At 40.4% G+C, this 18,150-nt stretch overlaps 1 protein-coding gene across 1 annotated transcript in view; it reads left to right on the top strand.

Annotated features, from left to right (window-relative positions):
• LOC124596583 (trypsin-1-like) overlaps window positions 1–18,150 on the top strand; it is an 81,953-nt gene that overhangs the window by 57,637 nt on the left and 6,166 nt on the right. Inside the window, exon 7 of the mRNA XM_047135775.1 lies at window positions 10,762–10,949. Coding sequence (XP_046991731.1) covers window positions 10,762–10,949 — 188 coding nt within the window. The remainder of the gene's footprint in view (window positions 1–10,761; window positions 10,950–18,150) is intronic.

The raw sequence follows: 18,150 nt of genomic DNA, 5'->3' as shown, positions 1-18,150 counted from the left end.
CACACAGCTCCTCTCTTTTCAAAATTTACACGTATCATAAACGAAAGCGTTTACCCGCAACATACATTTACTCAATAACCAATTAAGAGTAGGAAATCGAAGAATAAAAAAGATCGGTTTCCTTTCTTACGCTTCACTCTCATTCCACCTCCCCTTGCCCTTTAACTTCACCTATTCCTTCTCACTCCCTTTTTCTTCAACACGCTCTCAGTTCCTCTACTTTGTGTTGCTCTTTACTCAGTTTTGTCGCCCCCCCCTCTTCTTCCCCTTTCATCTCCATCGCGCCCCCCGCCCCCTCTTCTCCCCCTTTCATCACCATCCCACCACTTATAATTAGATCTTCAACTACGGCATTACATCTCCATTTCTCATATACGTTAAATAAAAGGTACATATAAACATAATTGAATGACGAATCACAGAGGAAGAGAACATTTGTAGATTAAAGGAAAAACTAATGGTAAATTTGATAACACTGACATATGACTCACGATACATATTTAGCCAGAAAGATACAAACAGTAGTGGTGCAACACTGTGATGTGTGTCATATAAAAATGCATAGTTCTGCAAAGCAATGTGCGATTAGGCCAGAATTACCACTGACAAACGATACTGTACTCCAAAAAGCGCAAGAAGACGACGTTTACTGATGTGAGCGAAAATCTGACACGAAGTACGCAAGTAATTCAACATTTTTGTAATGAACTTCCTTTCTATCTAGAAAGCCAGCCAATTGTAAATATCTTTCATTATGCACTGCTCATGATGTTTTATTTCAATAAAACGGAACGTGTTTGGTGACAAAAACACGCTTTTTCTTTTAGTTGCAAAGGCGGAATTAAAATAACTTCAATAACAGTACAACTACCTACGATGTGGCCACACAAATGAAGAATTTAATATAATTGATTGTTATTACTACTTCGGTTTTTCTCGGAACATTTGGCTATGTATTGTGATTCTCCGGTTGTATTCTGTGAAAAAAATATGCAATATGCACTTACCGAGGTCCAATATTTTCCTGTTGCTAGAAAGATTTGAGTCACAGATCTCATGAAGGAAAATATTAATGTACGTTTCTTAATACGGAGATACGATTGTCCTTGTAAATAACACGGATCGTTAATAACCCTCACACCGGTGTTTCTGCTGTTTACCTCTACAAAGTTGAGGAACACCTGATCCCGCGGCTAAACGAAAATAAAAAGTGAAAATCACTTATGTTCCTTCAACACAATGACGTTTATGACATTACATTCACTGAAGAGTGAAACTTAATGAAACTTCTCTACCGAACAGATAAGCCCACACTGTTGTGCTTTTCGGACATGTAAACCGTGAGTATTTTGCACCATATTACAAATTTGGGGGTGGAGGGGGGGTAGTAATTTTCTTTTCCTTTGTATTTCAAAAGAGGCGAATTTTCTAATGTAATAAAGAATTGTACGATAATTTATTGCAGTGTATACGATTTAAGAACATTTTGGCCCTTAAGTACTGGTTAACTGATCGTAAGCGTCTTATATCGATACCCCCTCCCCGTCTCCCCAACGAGCCGAGATCTCGCAATGAATTGTGGGTCGAGTCAAGTACGTTTGTCTGTGCCCAAACATTTATGGAGTGTCCACGTTTATCCGACGTCGTGGTAAAACGCTTAGACGGACGGCAGTTCAGTCTGCTTCGTATCAAGTGATACGTGGAAGCAAGGGTTAATATTGCATCTGTGTTTGCTTATGCGGGATGTCGCGTGACAAGTGTATAACGGGAGAAATTTAATGCAGAACGGAACAATGCGTACCCGACGACCCGAAACAATTGACTGCGGCCTGAAATAACGAGATTAACACTGGAATAGACTATAAATTTACTCGAAAGTGACGTTCATAGTGTTCAGTGAACATTTTCATAAATCATCTAAAATATCAACAATTAAGCGGAGCATTGTGCACAGACTGTCTATAAGAACTTCTGATAGCAGTAACTGTCTCTTAAAGTATTGGGGGGACAACCACAGCAACTGTCATTACTCGAAAAATATATTAATTTGCCTTTGACATCCTTAGACCTGAGCTTCGATTTTGTGAATCAAAAGTTTATATTGGTGGTCAGAACGTTGTTGTGGGACAAAACATGACTATAATATTAATATTAAATTTAAATTTAAAAAACTGGCGTGATTCAACAGAACATTAGTGCATATAGCAAATATTCTACATTATAACTCAAATATGTTTTTATGCTAGTAATAAAACGTTTTCAGGTATTGCTTTGATGGATTTTATTTATAAAATGAAAACTGGATACATAAATATATTTATGTTAAGTATCACAAATTTTATTATTGTATGTGGAAACAAACGGAAAATTTTTCATAATTCAACAATTAGTTCATGGAATTGCAAAATAACTTCCTTTTTTCTGTGAAACGAACATTTATTTAGCATTTAGTGCGCTGCGTAAATGTGAAGCTCTTACATCCAGACAACCCACATCTGAAACGACTTTTCTGGGTATTATTCATCTCAGTGAGATGCATGAAATAGAACTTCTTTTCTGTTGGTATCGGCACAGACTCTGATGTTCTGTAACCCTTCCTCATTGGAACTACCCCATCTTTGTTATCATATTACTCTTCTTCTTCTTCCTCTTGCGTTCTCTTTTCTGGCTGTGGATGTATAGGTCGTTCATAAATGCAGACCCAGTTCTGCATTGAAGAAACTGTATCGCATTATTGGTGTCATGAAATAATGGCATGGTTAACAATGTGTAACAAGCAGGCCGCTGTGGCCGAGCGGTTCTAGGTGCTTAGTCCGCAACCGCGCTGCTGCTACGGTCGCACGTTCAAATCTTGTCTCGGGCATGGATGTGTTTGTCCTTAGGTTAGTTAGGTTTAAGTAGTTCTAAGTCTAGGGGACTGATGACCTTAGATGTTAAGTCCCATAGTGCTTAGAGTCATTTGAACCATTTGAATGTGGAACAGAGATCTTGATTTTTTAATATAATTTTTGTTTGTCTAGATTGCGTGTTTATAAAATTTTACCGGTTTCGACAGTAATAGAAATAATCTTCAGACATAAAATAAACAGAAAAAATATTGTTCGTAAAAAGTTCTACCTACTTACAATAATCAAAATATGAAATGCAAGGAAAGTAACGAATATTATACCATAAAATGTGAATATGGGAAGCTGGCCAGATTGCTTCCGGATGGGCCGTCCCCTACTCGTTCACAGTGCATCGGCGACTGACGGCAACAAGGAGACACACTGCGACGGAAGAAAGCGACCTTGGTGGCAGCAAGGGACCTATCCGTGGCACAACGCACTCTCTCTGCCCTTCTATATTTTGTTTTTTATTTGTTAAATTATTTCATAACTTACTAACATGAATTTTTGACGGCACATCTTTGCTTTGACGTAGCTTGCATTTTGTTTTTTAAATTATTTCGTAATTTACTAAGGAACACCTTCCACTATCAATTAACAGTCTCTCATTTGAAATGTTGTTTTATCTTCTATATGCTCTACCTATATTCGATTATTATCACTTGTTAAACTCTTGAACTCACCAACATTCTTTTGTATATATTTTTAACTTTGTTTTACGATGATAAATTTTAGTATGTAATTGTCCATACGGTGGTGTCCTCTATCAGACGCATGCCTCTTTGTGTCTTAAATAGCAGCATCACAAACAGTAGTTTTATAACTCAGTCCTTAAATATACAACATGTGACGTGTTCCACTCTGTAACAATATTTTATGGTATGTTCTTTGTTACTTTCGTTACGTTTCATAATCTAAGTATTGTAAATAGATAGAACTTTTTACGAATAATATTTTTTTCTGTCGATTTTAAATTTGGAGATGATTGTTAACACAATCTAAACCGGAAATATTTTATAAACTCGCGATCTATACAAATAAAAGTTATATGTCAATTATTTGATAGTGTTGGCTGTATTAGCATATTGTAAACACATTATAACTCAAAATTACTAAAACAAACAGAAATTTACCTTTATTTCTCGTAGCCATGCTGACGCTGAGATAAACAGGTTTCTTCAAGTAGATGCTGAAACCTACATGGAGCTTGCAGGAACGAAAACAAATAACACACAGAATGCACAAGCTGTAAAGTGTACGTTACAATGGGTCGCAATAAATTTAGTTTATTGCCCGAGCTATGAGAAAATAAAAGTTGAACATAGCATATACGCTACGTAAGGACTGAGGATGTTAAATTGTGGGTCGTACAGGGGTTTGTCAAAGACATAGAAATACGTGAGAAATGCATGCTGGTACATAAATGCAGATGCTAAAAGCGTGTTGCGCTCTTGTATTTCACAGCGTGCAGCACCCGTGAAATGTTCTCGATACGTTGCGAGTGTCAGCCGTGGTGAAAAAAAGTGTTGTGAGTAGTTGTGAGTGCATTATGTCGGAGGTAAGTGGATTCGAATGTGGGCAAATTGTTGGTGCTCGTATTGTAGGTGCTATAGGAACCAAGGGAGGAGAAATGTCTGGTGTTTCAGTAGGCACTGTATCAGTGATTTACACTGCATACAGGGAAAGCGGGAAAACGTCATCCACTAAGTCACAATGCTGAGTGATCGTAACAGACTGTTATTGAAGAGGAGTATGATGAAAAATAAGAGAACGACAGCTACAAAAGTCACTCCAGAACTGAATGTCGCAATCTAGAATTCTGTCAGCACCAATACAACACGAAGGGAATTCCGTAAGCAAGGAAGTGCAGGACGATATGGAATTCAAAGCCTCTCAATAGGGATGAAAATGCTCGAAACAGGAAAACGTGGTGCCGAATCCATAATACCCTAACTAAAGAGCAATAGAAGAAATTCATTTGGTCGTATGATTGTTGTTTCGCACTATTTACAACTTCTGACGGAGCTTACGTCCCAAGAGTGAAACCATAGCGGTGGTTCAGTGATGATTTGGGCAGCAGTATTGTGATATTCCACGGGCCCCATGGTTACTCAGCAAAGGTTTCATTACTGCCAAGGATTAAGTAATCATTTTAGCTGATCAGATCCGTACCGCGGTACAATGTTTCCTCCCCAATCGTGAGGTTGTTTTCCAAGGCCACAGGACGCCTATCCACAAAGCTCGTATCGTCCAGGACTGGTCTTGCGAGCACGAGGATGAACTGTCGCATCTCCCCTGGGCACCACAGTCACCGAACCTCAATATTATTGAGCCTTTGCGGTCTACTATGGAGAGAAGCGTGCGTGATCACCCACCTCCCCCATCGCTGCCTGGAGTTGCCACTATTTTGCAGAAATAATGGAATAAGATTCCCTTCAAAACCATACAGGACCTGTATTTATTCATTCCGAAACGACTAGAAGCTATTTTGAATACCAACGGATTTCCTGTACCGTATTAGACGTGGTAATGAGTTGTATTTTTGGTGTTTCCATATTTTTGTGCAACCCTTGTAACTTTAGCTTGTGTGTACGAATACGCCCAGTCTTTGCAGTGTAAGATCATAACGCCTGAGACAGACAACACGATAATATTTGTGAGCCAACCGATGTATATGCCGCAAGTAAGTGTGACTAGACCCCAACTGTAACATCTTACCAGTGGAACGGGACGTTATTTTTGGGTAAACTAGCAATACACCGAACCATTAAAAAGCAGTATGTGGATACCCACCGTATAAAGATTGGCCGCTTACAAAATTTTTAATTTAAAATCTTCACACTCCCATCCGAATGAGGTCGTGAGAGAAATCATAGTTTTCGTTAAGACTGACTGAGACGGGGAAAAGGCTGAAAGTGAATCTTACACACGCTTCTCAGATTTTTCGCTAACTTACTCGGCTGGAAGCTCGATAAATATAATTCTTCTCCAAATTAGGTGCTCGAAATTTGTTATTCATCTCGTGAAAATGCCGGCTAGCGTTGTTTGACATTTGGGAGTTGAGAACATAGCTTTCTTCAAGTAGTTACCATGATAAATGTCAAAAAGGTTAAGCTTCTGGAGAATTTATATATGGAGCCATGCAACAGCAACTTAATATTTTATGCGTTAGGAACAGCTACTAAAGTGGGTAGTAAGTGTGCTGAGCAGCTGCTCAGCACCCAGATAACAATAATTTAGTCCGGGTAAACTGAAACAGTTTGTTAGAGAAACCGCGCAGCTGATGCGCAAGTAAGATAGAATTACCGAAGATGAGTTTTTATCAACAGACTTCCCATTACGGAAGTAAATAGTATGGAAATGAGTCTTAGCAAGATACAACACATCTCGGAGACTTTTCGAGTATGGTAAGCAACCATTATAACCACAATCAAAGCTAGTGTCAATCTTTAATTAAGTTATTTTATCAGTTGAATTGCAAACACTGTAATAATACATTTTGAATGGTGGGTAATCCAAACATAGAAAATTAATTATTTCTTAATTAATAATGGATCTCAGGAGTAATACATCCATTATTTAAAAAAGCAGATAGAACCAACCCAGATAATTACGGAGGAATAACCCTTCTCGACTGCACATACAAAATTTTCTCCCGCATAATTTACAATAGGATCAAAAACATTCTGGAACCACAACTTGGAGAATATCAAGGAGGATTTCCACCATACAGAAGCTCCTTGGACCAAATTCTTAGCCTGAAACTAATAATGGAGTATTACAAGTATAGAAACAAACAGTTTTTAATCTCATTCATAGAGTTAAAAAAAACATATGATAGTGTTCATAGACCCACACTTCTAAAAATCCTTAGAGCATATGACCTCCATACCAAACTAGTAAGACTCATTCAGCTAACTTTTACTAACACAAATTCAAAGGTCAAGTTTGGAGGAGAAATGTCAAAAGCTTTCACAATAAAAACAGGACTCAGACAAGGTGATGGGTTGTCGCCTTTGCTTTTCAATGTGGCCTTCGATTACATCACGACAATCTGGCAAAAAGAAAGTCCATGTAAAATCAAAATTGGAGAAAAACCAGCAATAAGAGCAAACTGCCTTGGATTTGCTGACGATTTAGCTATCTTAGCCCTTGACATGGAAGAAGTTCATGCTCAGATCACAAGTCACCAGAAAACTGCTTCAAAAATAGGATTACAAATATCCTTTGAGAAAACTGAAATCATACCCATGAAACCTCTTTGCATAGATAAAATCTTCATTAATGATCAAGAATTAACATTTACACAATTTAAATATCTTGGAGAAATTATTTTTCACAACTTGGGTGAGAAAGAAACATGGATAAACAGAACCAACAAAAAGGAAAAAAGCACAGTTTCTAACCTGGTCAGCGTACATTAGAAATGTCTGTCAATAGACACTAAGATCCAATATGACAAAACTGTAACTCTCCCGGAAGCAACTTATGCTTGAGAAACTCTGTTCAAAATTAAAAATGAAAGAAGAAACGATCAACTCCTCAAGACTGAACGAAGAATTACCAGAACATGCATCAATAAAAAAATACCAGATTGATGAACTCTGGAGAATCCTCCCTAATGAGACTGTCTATTGTGAGATTGTCCCAATCACCAGCACAATCAAGAAGAAAAGTATCTCATATTTCTTTCATGTCTTACAACTGCCTGACGACAGGATTTTAAAACAACTAGTGATGAGAAATGAATCATAAATTTTCAGCAGAAATGACGTGCAGAAGACCGGTAGAGATATCAGACGAGTTAAGAAAATTACGTTCGGAACGAATGATGAAGTACTGGGCTGAGCGCAAGGAGCAAGTAGTCCAATCTTCAAAGAGAAAGTGAACATGGAATGACTCAAGTGGTCCAATGTGGCCAATCAAGTAAAAAAAATATGCATTAAAATATGACCTTCAGGGTATCAGTAATAATTAAGTCTAGAAAAACATATTAAATGCTCCAGTAAAAATCAAAATGAGGAAATAACAAGAAGGTGCGCCACTTACAGAATACAATGCACATGTATCATAATTACTTTTATTTGGCTTTGAATATACAGATATTGGATTGAAATTATACTTTACTACTGTTATCGGTTTTCAGAAAGCAAAACTCGTTGATAGCCGACATTACTGTTCTAGCTGTTTAAAGAAGACAAAATATCAACAAAAGGAATTGACGTTGAATAAATGTGTTCATTCTACTGAAAGATTTTGGGGACAAATTGTTTGGCTTATTTCTTACATTCGAATTTAGGTGAAAATTCGGAAGAGTGACATGCACATTTGTAGTCATAGAAGCAGACTTTTGCAGGCGAAGAATTCAATCATGTTAAGAATTATACTGCTTTCAAATGAAATTCAAGAAGGTGCTTCCCAAACTGTGCATTTGGAGCTTAAAACTGCGTGGACATGAAAACCAGAGATGAAGAAGTGCGGTGCAGCAGAGAGGCCTTAGAAATTAATACGCATAGTACGAAACAAACAAGTGGCAGAAAGAAGTCTACCTGTATTTAAAAAAAGACAAGTTAATGGTACGACTGTTAAGACGTTCGTGAATAGCTGTGTTGGTTTCATACGAAGTAGCAGATAGGTAAATTATTGTTTGAGTCAAAAGCTGGAATACAGGAGACAAATTATTGAGGATGTTGATTGTAGTGGGTATACAGGGAGGAAGGACGATGAGTGTTTAACGTCTCGTCGACCACGAGGACATTAGAGACGAAGTGAAAGCTCGAACTGGGGGAAGAGAGTTGGCCGTTGACTTTTGAAAGGAATCATCCTGGCATTTTGCAGTAAACGATTTAAGGTTGGTTGGTGAGAGAGATCTGTAAAGTCACTCTTCTGAAGGCGAATTCAGTATACTACCCCTTGCTGTAAGTGTTCAATGACGGAGAGATTAACTCTGTACAGGAGGAGATGGAGGCTAGTACAAAACCTCTCACTAGTTAGAAACCTTTAGGTACAAGTCGAGTCGTGTTAGATAAGGATGAGCACTGTGACTTTGTGCAACTGTTGCGATGAGGAGAACAGCAACTGACCAGCTAAAGGAAAGCATGGCAGTTTTGGAGAGCCTTCGAAACCAGGCGTTCCTAAGAATCCACTTTGCATGGTGTTTACTAGATTACAAATAAACTACTTTATACTTTCATTAACACGCGACATCAAAAATTCTTGATAAGGGAAGGAGTAATCGAAATGTTTAGTTGTAATTATGACAACATTTGTTCAGAAATCATTCTATTAGGATAATAAATATTGTAATTCGCAAACACGCTCTCCCAATGAGTCCGTTAGAGAGTTACGAGGGTGAGTCAGCAAATAAGTCGCAAACGCCAGAATTCTGCACATCGTTTATCTAGAAGGTTGCAGGATATGTCGCGCGGGGCGTATCGAATACGCAGTATTCCGCGGCCAATAATTAATTATCTGTAGCCAGACTAAGAAGGCTGGTGTGCTGTGAATGCGAACCCGACTAGAACAAAGCGATTTTTGTGAGCCGAGAGACTGTCCACAGGGAACATCCGAAATTCTTCCCCTCTAGGGTTAGAACTGTATTTAGTAGAAATTTGTATTTAACTGGATACACGAGTCTAGCAAAGAACAATATAACAATAGAAAAATGTATTTAACTGTATACACGAATCTATCAAAGAACAAAAAGAGTCACAAACAAGGAGCATAAACAAGGAGCATCCTGACCTTCCTGGTTAGCGCCTTGTCGAACGATGGGATACGTGTATAAGTTTACAGGGGGAGTATGTTGAAAAGGAAGATAAATATCAGGCTAGAACAGGTGGTCCTGATGTCTCTATTCCAGTTTGCGACTCATTTATTCACTCACGAACGTGCATAGCTGGTTTCGGCACTTCCACTACATAGTACTTACGATCTACTCAACCCATGTCGAATGCACGGAAGTTTGTGGGACTTGGGGAGAATCTATTTTTTTGTATTAGGCCTTGTCGTTTAGTAGATGAAATAGCTACAAAGTAAAACCGACGTTTCGACCATCTTAGGAGCAGGTTTCAGCCTGATGCCCATGTTGCTAATGTCTCGGTTTTGTGACGTTCTACATTGCTCGTTTAAGTCACCGGCCGTCGCCTAAATGTCTCTCAGAGATCAGGTATTCCTGCCACCTAATGGATTTGAACCGTCGGGAAATTACGAAGTAAGATACTAAGGGAGTTTGGGGGCTCCACATTGCACCTTCTTTAGGCCGTAGATACTTGTACCGGCCACTTTACCCATGCAAGAACTGCTTAGTCCAAAACCGGGTGCAATAGCGTCTTGTACGGACAGTTCCAAGAACCTATGGGAGTGTCGAAGAAGGGTATAGTATCGGGTAAAAAGGATGCACCCGCCTCACCGCTTTCCTCTCAGTCCATTGACATGTTGGCACCATGTTGGACACGTGACAAGAATGACACCCACGTGCTTGACTCTTCTTCTCGATTGCACGGCTCTACGCAGGATGTCTGTCTGCCTAAGTGCCTCGTGGACTAAGAGTCTTGCCATGGCGAGTGCGTGACTCTTCCGTGCACTGAAAGCCAACATCATTTTCGCCCCCCACGACGCCAGTCGTCGCTATCTGAGCACCTCACCTATGCGGTCGCTGACACCTCTCATGCAAAGTACGCGAGCGACAGGGAGCTGTGTCCTTTTTCTTTATCTGCTTTGTGTTCGGTGCATCCCACAGATCGCTTGTAGTCTTTACTGTATCCATTCGCGCTGACTGTAACGCCGAGCTTTCCTAGTTCCCGTCGGAGGCTATCAGCATCGCTCGCCGGTTGCTGCGTGTGTTTAACCGAGCACCTTGCCGTGTCCGCAGCTGGCTCTAACGCGACGATGATGGGCTGGGGCAGCACGAGCAACACCAGCCAGCCGACGTGGCCCTCACGCCTGCAGTGGGCCGTGGTGCCCGTCATCTCCCTGCAGGAGTGCATCCCGCTGGCCAGCAACGTGCCCGGCGTCAACCACCTCTGCACCGACGCCCTGCCTGACAAATCCATATGCACGGTCAGTAATCAGCGCGTAGACCAGGTACATCCGAGGATTTAGCATTCAAATGTGCACAACAAAATTTTTGTCCCCAACATCAATTCAATTCGAAAGTCCTGTGACAATGGTACGGTGTAAGGTTTGCTTGTAAGAGTTCTCCAAACTACCTAAATTATATTTCGTTTAAAATCACTGTCTCCCATTTTCACTCACATTCTCCTTCCCTGCATCTCGTGGTCGTGCGGTAGCGTTCTCGCTTCCCACGCCCGGGTTCCCGGGTTCGATTCCCGGCGGGGTCAGGGATTTTCTCTGCCTCGTGATGGCTGGGTGTTGTGTGCTGTCCTTAGGTTAGTTAGGTTTAAGTAGTTCTAAGTTCTAGGGGACTGATGACCATAGATGTTAAGTCCCATCGTGCTCAGAGCCATTTGAACCATTTTTTTTCTCCTTCCCTGTCATCCCATATTATGACTTTTGACGTTTTCAGTGTTAAAATGTGTTATCTAAATCCTAACTAAACCATAGGACCAAGAATAACAAATTAACTCAAGGTAGAGTGACTTGTTGATTTCTGATACACAGGGTGAATCATCTAAAACTTGCACCGCAAATATTGTGTAAATGGAAAGCGCTATTGACGTGCGGTTTTCAAAGAATGGATTGACAGACAGGAGCTCAGATTTTCAGTCAGTCAACAGATTGTAATAATAGTTAGAAAGAATGTTATTTCTGAAAACAGATACTCTTTTAAATGGAACAATGCCTATTGACAATAACAAACTAAAATGAGGGTAAATTAGAATTCCAGTGGTGTTTGCTGCAGAATTCCAGTGCGACTCGTTTACGAGATATCGTATTTTGAAAAGTTCCAACACTGACTCTTATACAATACCTTTGGTAGCACACACTATTAAACGACACAACTGCGTACATTGGTTAGTGGATTCAGACAAGTAACGAGACAATTGACTATCACACATTGTGTTCAAAGTGACCACACCAGCGGAAATACACGCTTCTAGTCTAGTGGAACGACTGCTGCACACGTGCTAGCAATTCAGCGGAGATGTCCCAGCAGACCGCAGTAATACGTCGTTGAATATCATCTGGTGTAGCTTTTCCCACAGAAAAAATTCCACAGACGTCAAATCCAGGAAGCAGGTCGGCCAGGGTACAGGTCCTCTGCGTCCAATACAACGTTCTGGAAACAGTTCGTGAAGACATGCTGTAGTACTTCGTGCACTATGGGCTGGAAAGCCATGATGTTGGTGCTACAACTTCCTCCTAATCCGCAGAAGAACGTCTTCTAGCATCCGTGGAAGATAGTCTATTAAGAGGCTGCGATACTGGTGTGTTCGGTATTCCGTCTATGCAAATCGGGCCTATGAGCTGATGGTTCACTATCTCGCACAACGTATTTACACTCCATGGTCGATGAAGTGCCACCTGACAGAGCCAACGGAGATTGTAGAACAGACCAATAGAGCATGTTTCGGCGGTTTACCTGGCCATGATTGGTAAACGTGGATTCATCATTAAACAAGATACATGAAACATCTGGAGTATCGTGTCTTAATGCCCATGTACAGAAGTTAATACGGTTCTTAAAATCGTTTCCATACAGCTCTTTATAGAGAGAATGTGTACGGGTGGAGTCTATTTCGATGGTGTATGTGTTAGGACGCTTCCCTGATCGTGCTACTTCCTCGTGCAATTGCGAGGGAGCTAACGAGCGGATCAACTGTAACAGCAGCAAGAACATTATATTCCTCGTCTTCTATTGTTTCGTTTTGTTACTTTGTCCACGTGTTACACTACAACTTTCACATAACTGGTTGAAGAGACCGATAATTGACAGATGTTTAACGTCTGTTAGGATATCTCGCGGCATACACCGTATAAAAACGGACTGCATCCTTTTTACACTCTCCACGCACCATGAGCATATCGGCTTTTTCTGCGTAGGTAAATCCCATTGCCCACTCAAGACCTACTGCTTGCACACCCACACACTAACTGACTAGCAAGCTGCAATGCGCACAAGGAACACACAAGCATACTGTGAGCAAACACGACAACATCGTGCCTAGCAACCACGCAGGTTGAATGGCACAAACAAGTGTCGGTGTGAAAACTTTTCAAAGTACGATATCTCATAAACGATTCGCAATAACATTCTGCAACAAACATCACTGGCATTCTGATTTACCCTACTTTTGGTTTGTTAATGTCAATGGGCATTGTTCCGTTTAATAAGTGTATGTTTACACAAAAATACACTTTCTAAGTATTAGTACAATCTGTTTAGTGACTAACAATGCGTGCCCCTAACTACCAGTCCATACTGCGAAAAACGCACATCGATAGTACTTTACGTTTTCGCAATATATGCGGTGCAAGTTTTGCAAGTTTTTGGGGTGTGTGTGTGTGTTTGCGTGTGTGTGTGTGTGTGTGTGTGTGTGTGTGTGTGTGTGTGTGCGTGTGCCTGTGTGTGTGTGTTTTTAGCACTCAACACCGAGGATATTAGCACCCTTGTTGAAATGCTCACAAAAACGTCGTTAAAATAGTTAAAACTGAAAATGCCTAAAATATAATTTCGCTTAAAATCATTCTCTCTTATTTTCACTCACATTCACCTTTCATGAAGTACCACATAATGGCAAATGTAGAACTTTTGACCTTTTCTGCCTTATAATGCGTTGTCAAAATCATAAGTGAACCATAGAACAAAAAAATTAACTCAAGGTAGTGTGAACTGCTGATCACTCTAAAAAATCGCGAGGAACCAGGCACCCTGATAACACACTAAAAAATTCTCCCTCATAATTTAAGGAAAAAGGCAGACATCTCATAAAATCGCTAAAGTTGAATCACATTGTCAGCTAGAATAGAGGGCAGGTCAGATAGTGAACTAAGAATGGAATGGTGTAATCCGACATGTCGAAAACTAGCCCGAAGTTTCTCACACAGGAAGAATGCACTGAAGGCAATGCACTGTCAAAGTTTTAGCTGCTAAGGCGCACTGCAAGTTCCTTAAAATATTAAAGTTATTCATTTTGCAGCATGAAGAACCGCTGATAACAGTGGAGTTTCACTTTGGCGTATATTTCGTATTTCGTGTAAATCTTTCTTCCATTTATACTAGTTATGTTTAGATTTTACGAGACGAAACCGGCTTTGCACACTGTTTAAGTGTTTTCTCCCTCCTTCGTTTAACCAAAAAAATTCACAACCTTTCCTTTCTAATTGAAAGCTACTAGCCGGCCGCTGTGGTCTCGCGGTTCTAGGCACGCAGTCCGGAACCGCGCGACTGCTACGGTCGCAGGTTCGAATCCTGCCTCGGGCATGGATGTGTGTGATGTCCTTAGGTTAGTTAGGTTTAAGTAGTTCTAAGTTCTAGGGGACTGATGACCACACCTGTTAAGTCCCATAGTGCTCAGAGCCATTTGAACCATTTTTGAAAGCTACTACTGGACGTGTTTTCTTTGGGCTTGGAAGGAACTCTGTTTGTTCTCTGGACTTTAATTAGCGCAACAATCATGGTTCGAACCACAGTCCACAGAATCTTCCGAGTTATTTCCTGTTTCTTATGACAGTTGCATAATTTCTAATGAAATGTCGACATCATTGGAATGGATGTCCAGCAAAGTAAGACATACGTAAGTCTTCAAGAGATGTAGATGAGTTAGATTGCATACCACATTCTTCATAATTCACTTTTGGACGGTTGAAAACGTTATTTGAAGACTGGACATGGAAAACGCTCTAAGTGCCTCGTTTTTCACAAACGCTATTGTGTTCTCGGTACTCTGTTGCATGTACCGAAACCTGATCCAAGTGTCAGATCGTAGAAAAATGTTTCAGACATTCATTACTAGAAGGTGTGTGGTCTTTGTGCCAAACAGCGCTTCCCTCAGGAGTTCCGCAACCTAAAGCTATGAACCTATTCTGCGTAATTCCAACGCATCAATGCATACAACTGACTCCTTTGATTTTAAAGATGCTGTTGTCAGTGTAGGCAAGTAAGATCTCAGAATGCAGTATGGGCAATGTGCCTCATACTTATCCATCTCAAATACTCGTAGCTATTAAAAATTCATATCCTGGAACAGAAAAACGAAAAAGAAGTCAATGTATTCAGGAGAGAAAAGCCCATGGCGGATACACTGCCGTACTTGATCTGAAAGACCACCCATCAGTTACAAAATAGAAAAACAGCACAGGTAGTTTTACAGAAAACTTCGCAACATCTGATCCCGAGTTCGGAGTTGTATAAGAAACTGTGGAATGTTTTTTCATGAATTTAACGTTGTTATTCTGTTGTAAAAGGAATGAGTTACAATATTACCGCTGTATATATGTATTTGTATTATCACAAATGACACGTAGTGGCTTGGGTCCAATGGCTCTGAGCACTATGGGCCTTAACATCTGTGGTCATCAGTCCCCAAGAACTTAGAACTACTTAAACCTAACTAACCTAAAGACATCACACACATCCATGCCCGAGGTAGGATTCGAACCTGCGACCGTAGCGGTCACGCGGTTCCAGACTGAAGCGCCTAGAACCGCACGGCCACACCGGCCGGCGAAACGTTGTTGATGTTGTAGTCTTCAGTCCTGAGACTGGTTTGATGCAGCTCTCCACGCTACTCTATCCTGTGCAAGCTTCTTCATCTCCCAGTACCTACTGCAACCTACATCCTTCTGAATCTGCTTAGTGTATTAATTTTTTGGTCTCCCTCTACGATTTTTACCCTCCACGGTGCCCTCCAATGCTAAATTTGTGATCCCTCGATGCCTCAAAACATGTCCTACCAACCGATCCCTTCTTCTAGTCAAGTTGTGCCACAAACTCCTCTTCTCCCCAATCCTACTCAATACCTCCTCATTAGTTACGTGATCTACCCACCTTATCTTCAGCATTCTTCTAGTGCCTCTATATTAATGACAATTGGAACAAAATCATCCTTACTGACACTTAGAGCCTGAAAGTTTGCTGATATGGTACTTGTTTATTTTCTGATTTGTCTCGTTATTTTTTGCAGAGATGAAATGAGCAGTATAATCGTCTGGTATCAGACTACCCTCTCAGTTTTTTGGATTCAATAAATTATGTACAAAAAGAGATATACTGTCTTTTAATTCACCTGACAAATGCGAGATTTGACACTTACAATGTTTTCCACTTGCGCTCTTCAATTGGATTCCACGTTGCTGTGAAACTCTGTAACCTGCACAGAGGCAGATGATGTTAGCAACACGTACCAAAAAATCACAAAGAAAGTTAATAGAGGTTCATCTCCTTGTTAAAACTTAGCGATACCGTTTTCAATGAGTAGCAAATTCGAGCGAATAGTAACAACTGTTTCAGGAAAACTATCAACGCCGGCCAGAGTGGCCGAGCGGTTCTAGGCGCTACAGTCTGGAACCGCGCGATCGCTACGGTCGCAGGTTCGAATCCTGCCTCGGGCATGGATGTGTGTGATGTCCTTAGGTTAGTTAGGTTTAAGTAGTTCTAAGTTCTAGGGGACTGATGACCTCAGAAGTTAAGTCCCATAGTGCTCAGAGCCATTTGAACCAACCAAAACTATCAACGGAAACTGAAACTCGCTTTACAAATTACGATCGCGCTGGCCCGTGTCATCTGTTTACCGATGTGCTGACAACCAGTGATTTGTGCCCGCCATGTTGCGCATGTGCTGTCTGCTAAGCTACTGCAGGGTATACATTTCTTCAGCCACCTGGCGAGCTACGAATTTGCAAATTTCAAGATTAAAAAAAGTCTTGCAGGGTGTCTTAGGAACTAAAATTTTCACACTGCGTTCCTCTCGGTGTATTCTTCCTGCACAAAATATTTTCAGGGTGGTTTCGACATGTCGGATTGGACAGTTCCCTTGTACATCCTGTCCTCTTAAATAGAAATAAAACACATTCAGTTAAAAACACTACATGGTGGAGGGTCCTCCCTCCAGAGAAGAAAGTGATGCTTCATTAGATTGTTCCCTACCTCAAGGCAAGTGAGGAGGAATTTGTGGTACCTCAATGGACGGAAGGAACTCCTCGGCCGTGTAGTTGGTTTTCTGCTACTTCTTCTTCTTCTTCTGCCAATCCTGAATTACGATTTACAGCCTGTTCCAGCCTCACCATCTCTTCCCCGGCCTTCCCACACTCCTTCTTCCAAAACGATTGAATTCCGCTGCTTGTAAAGGGATTAATGGCTGCATTCCAGTTCTTCTCTTATTTCTTCTTTTCTTGTTTTACATTCTCTTTCTGCAGTCTTTCACTGATGTAGGAAGGAACTTCATCTCTGATATTTCAGGTTGTCTTAGGTCTTTTGCTCTTAATGTACAAGTTTCTGCTCCGTATAAAACTACAGATAGTACCATTACTTTATAAAATTTCCGTTGGGTTTCTCTGCTCGTTTTACCCTTGATGTTCTTCCTGTCGTGCCACATATGTATTGATAGATGCTGATTTTCTCTTGTTGTGTTGCTGATGATTATATTAGCCTTAATGGGCTATTTTACAAAAAGACATACTTTTTATTTTTGTTGTCGATATCTTCAGATTGAAATTTGGACTTATGTTGTTTAATCTACGTACCGATATTTATAATTTGTCTTCACTTTCCTATAAAATTATCTGGTTGTCGACAAAAAGCATGTATTTAGAAGTTCACCTATCCCACTTTTTATACCTTGAGGTATTCTGTCCTTCATCCATAACCTGACAAGGTCGTCGATGTAGATGTTGAACAGTTTTGCCTTACTACCTAATTTATCTATATTTTTGGTATCACCTCTTCGCCAGGATTCATTCTGATTTCAGTGTTTTTATAGACAACTTGGCGCGCTTGTATCAGGCTCCGGGTGAAACCTCTTTCCTCCATTATTAACCAGAGTCTTTTTCTGCGGATGCGATGAATGCTTCTTCATAGTCGACAAATGCTAGGTATGATTCCAAATTGGATTCTAGACTTTTTTGTATAATTTGTTTCAGAGTGAAAACATCGTCGACACAGGATCTTCTTTCATGGAAGCCTGCTTGTTGTTCTAATACATTCGAATCAGAAATGTTTCGAATCCTTTCATTAATTATTTTGCTGTAGATTTTGTAAGGAGCTTTCTGAAGACTAATTCCCTGTAATTAGTTACGTTACTTCTCACTCTCCCCTTTTTTAAAAACCGAAATAACTTTAGTGCATGTCCATTCTCTGGTA

The sequence above is a fragment of the Schistocerca americana genome, chromosome 2 (assembly GCF_021461395.2).
Source record: "Schistocerca americana isolate TAMUIC-IGC-003095 chromosome 2, iqSchAmer2.1, whole genome shotgun sequence".
NCBI classification, from domain to species: domain Eukaryota; kingdom Metazoa; phylum Arthropoda; class Insecta; order Orthoptera; family Acrididae; genus Schistocerca; species Schistocerca americana.
The sequence above is the reverse complement of the archived record's forward strand: the minus strand, read 5'-3'. Positions and strand labels throughout refer to the sequence as shown.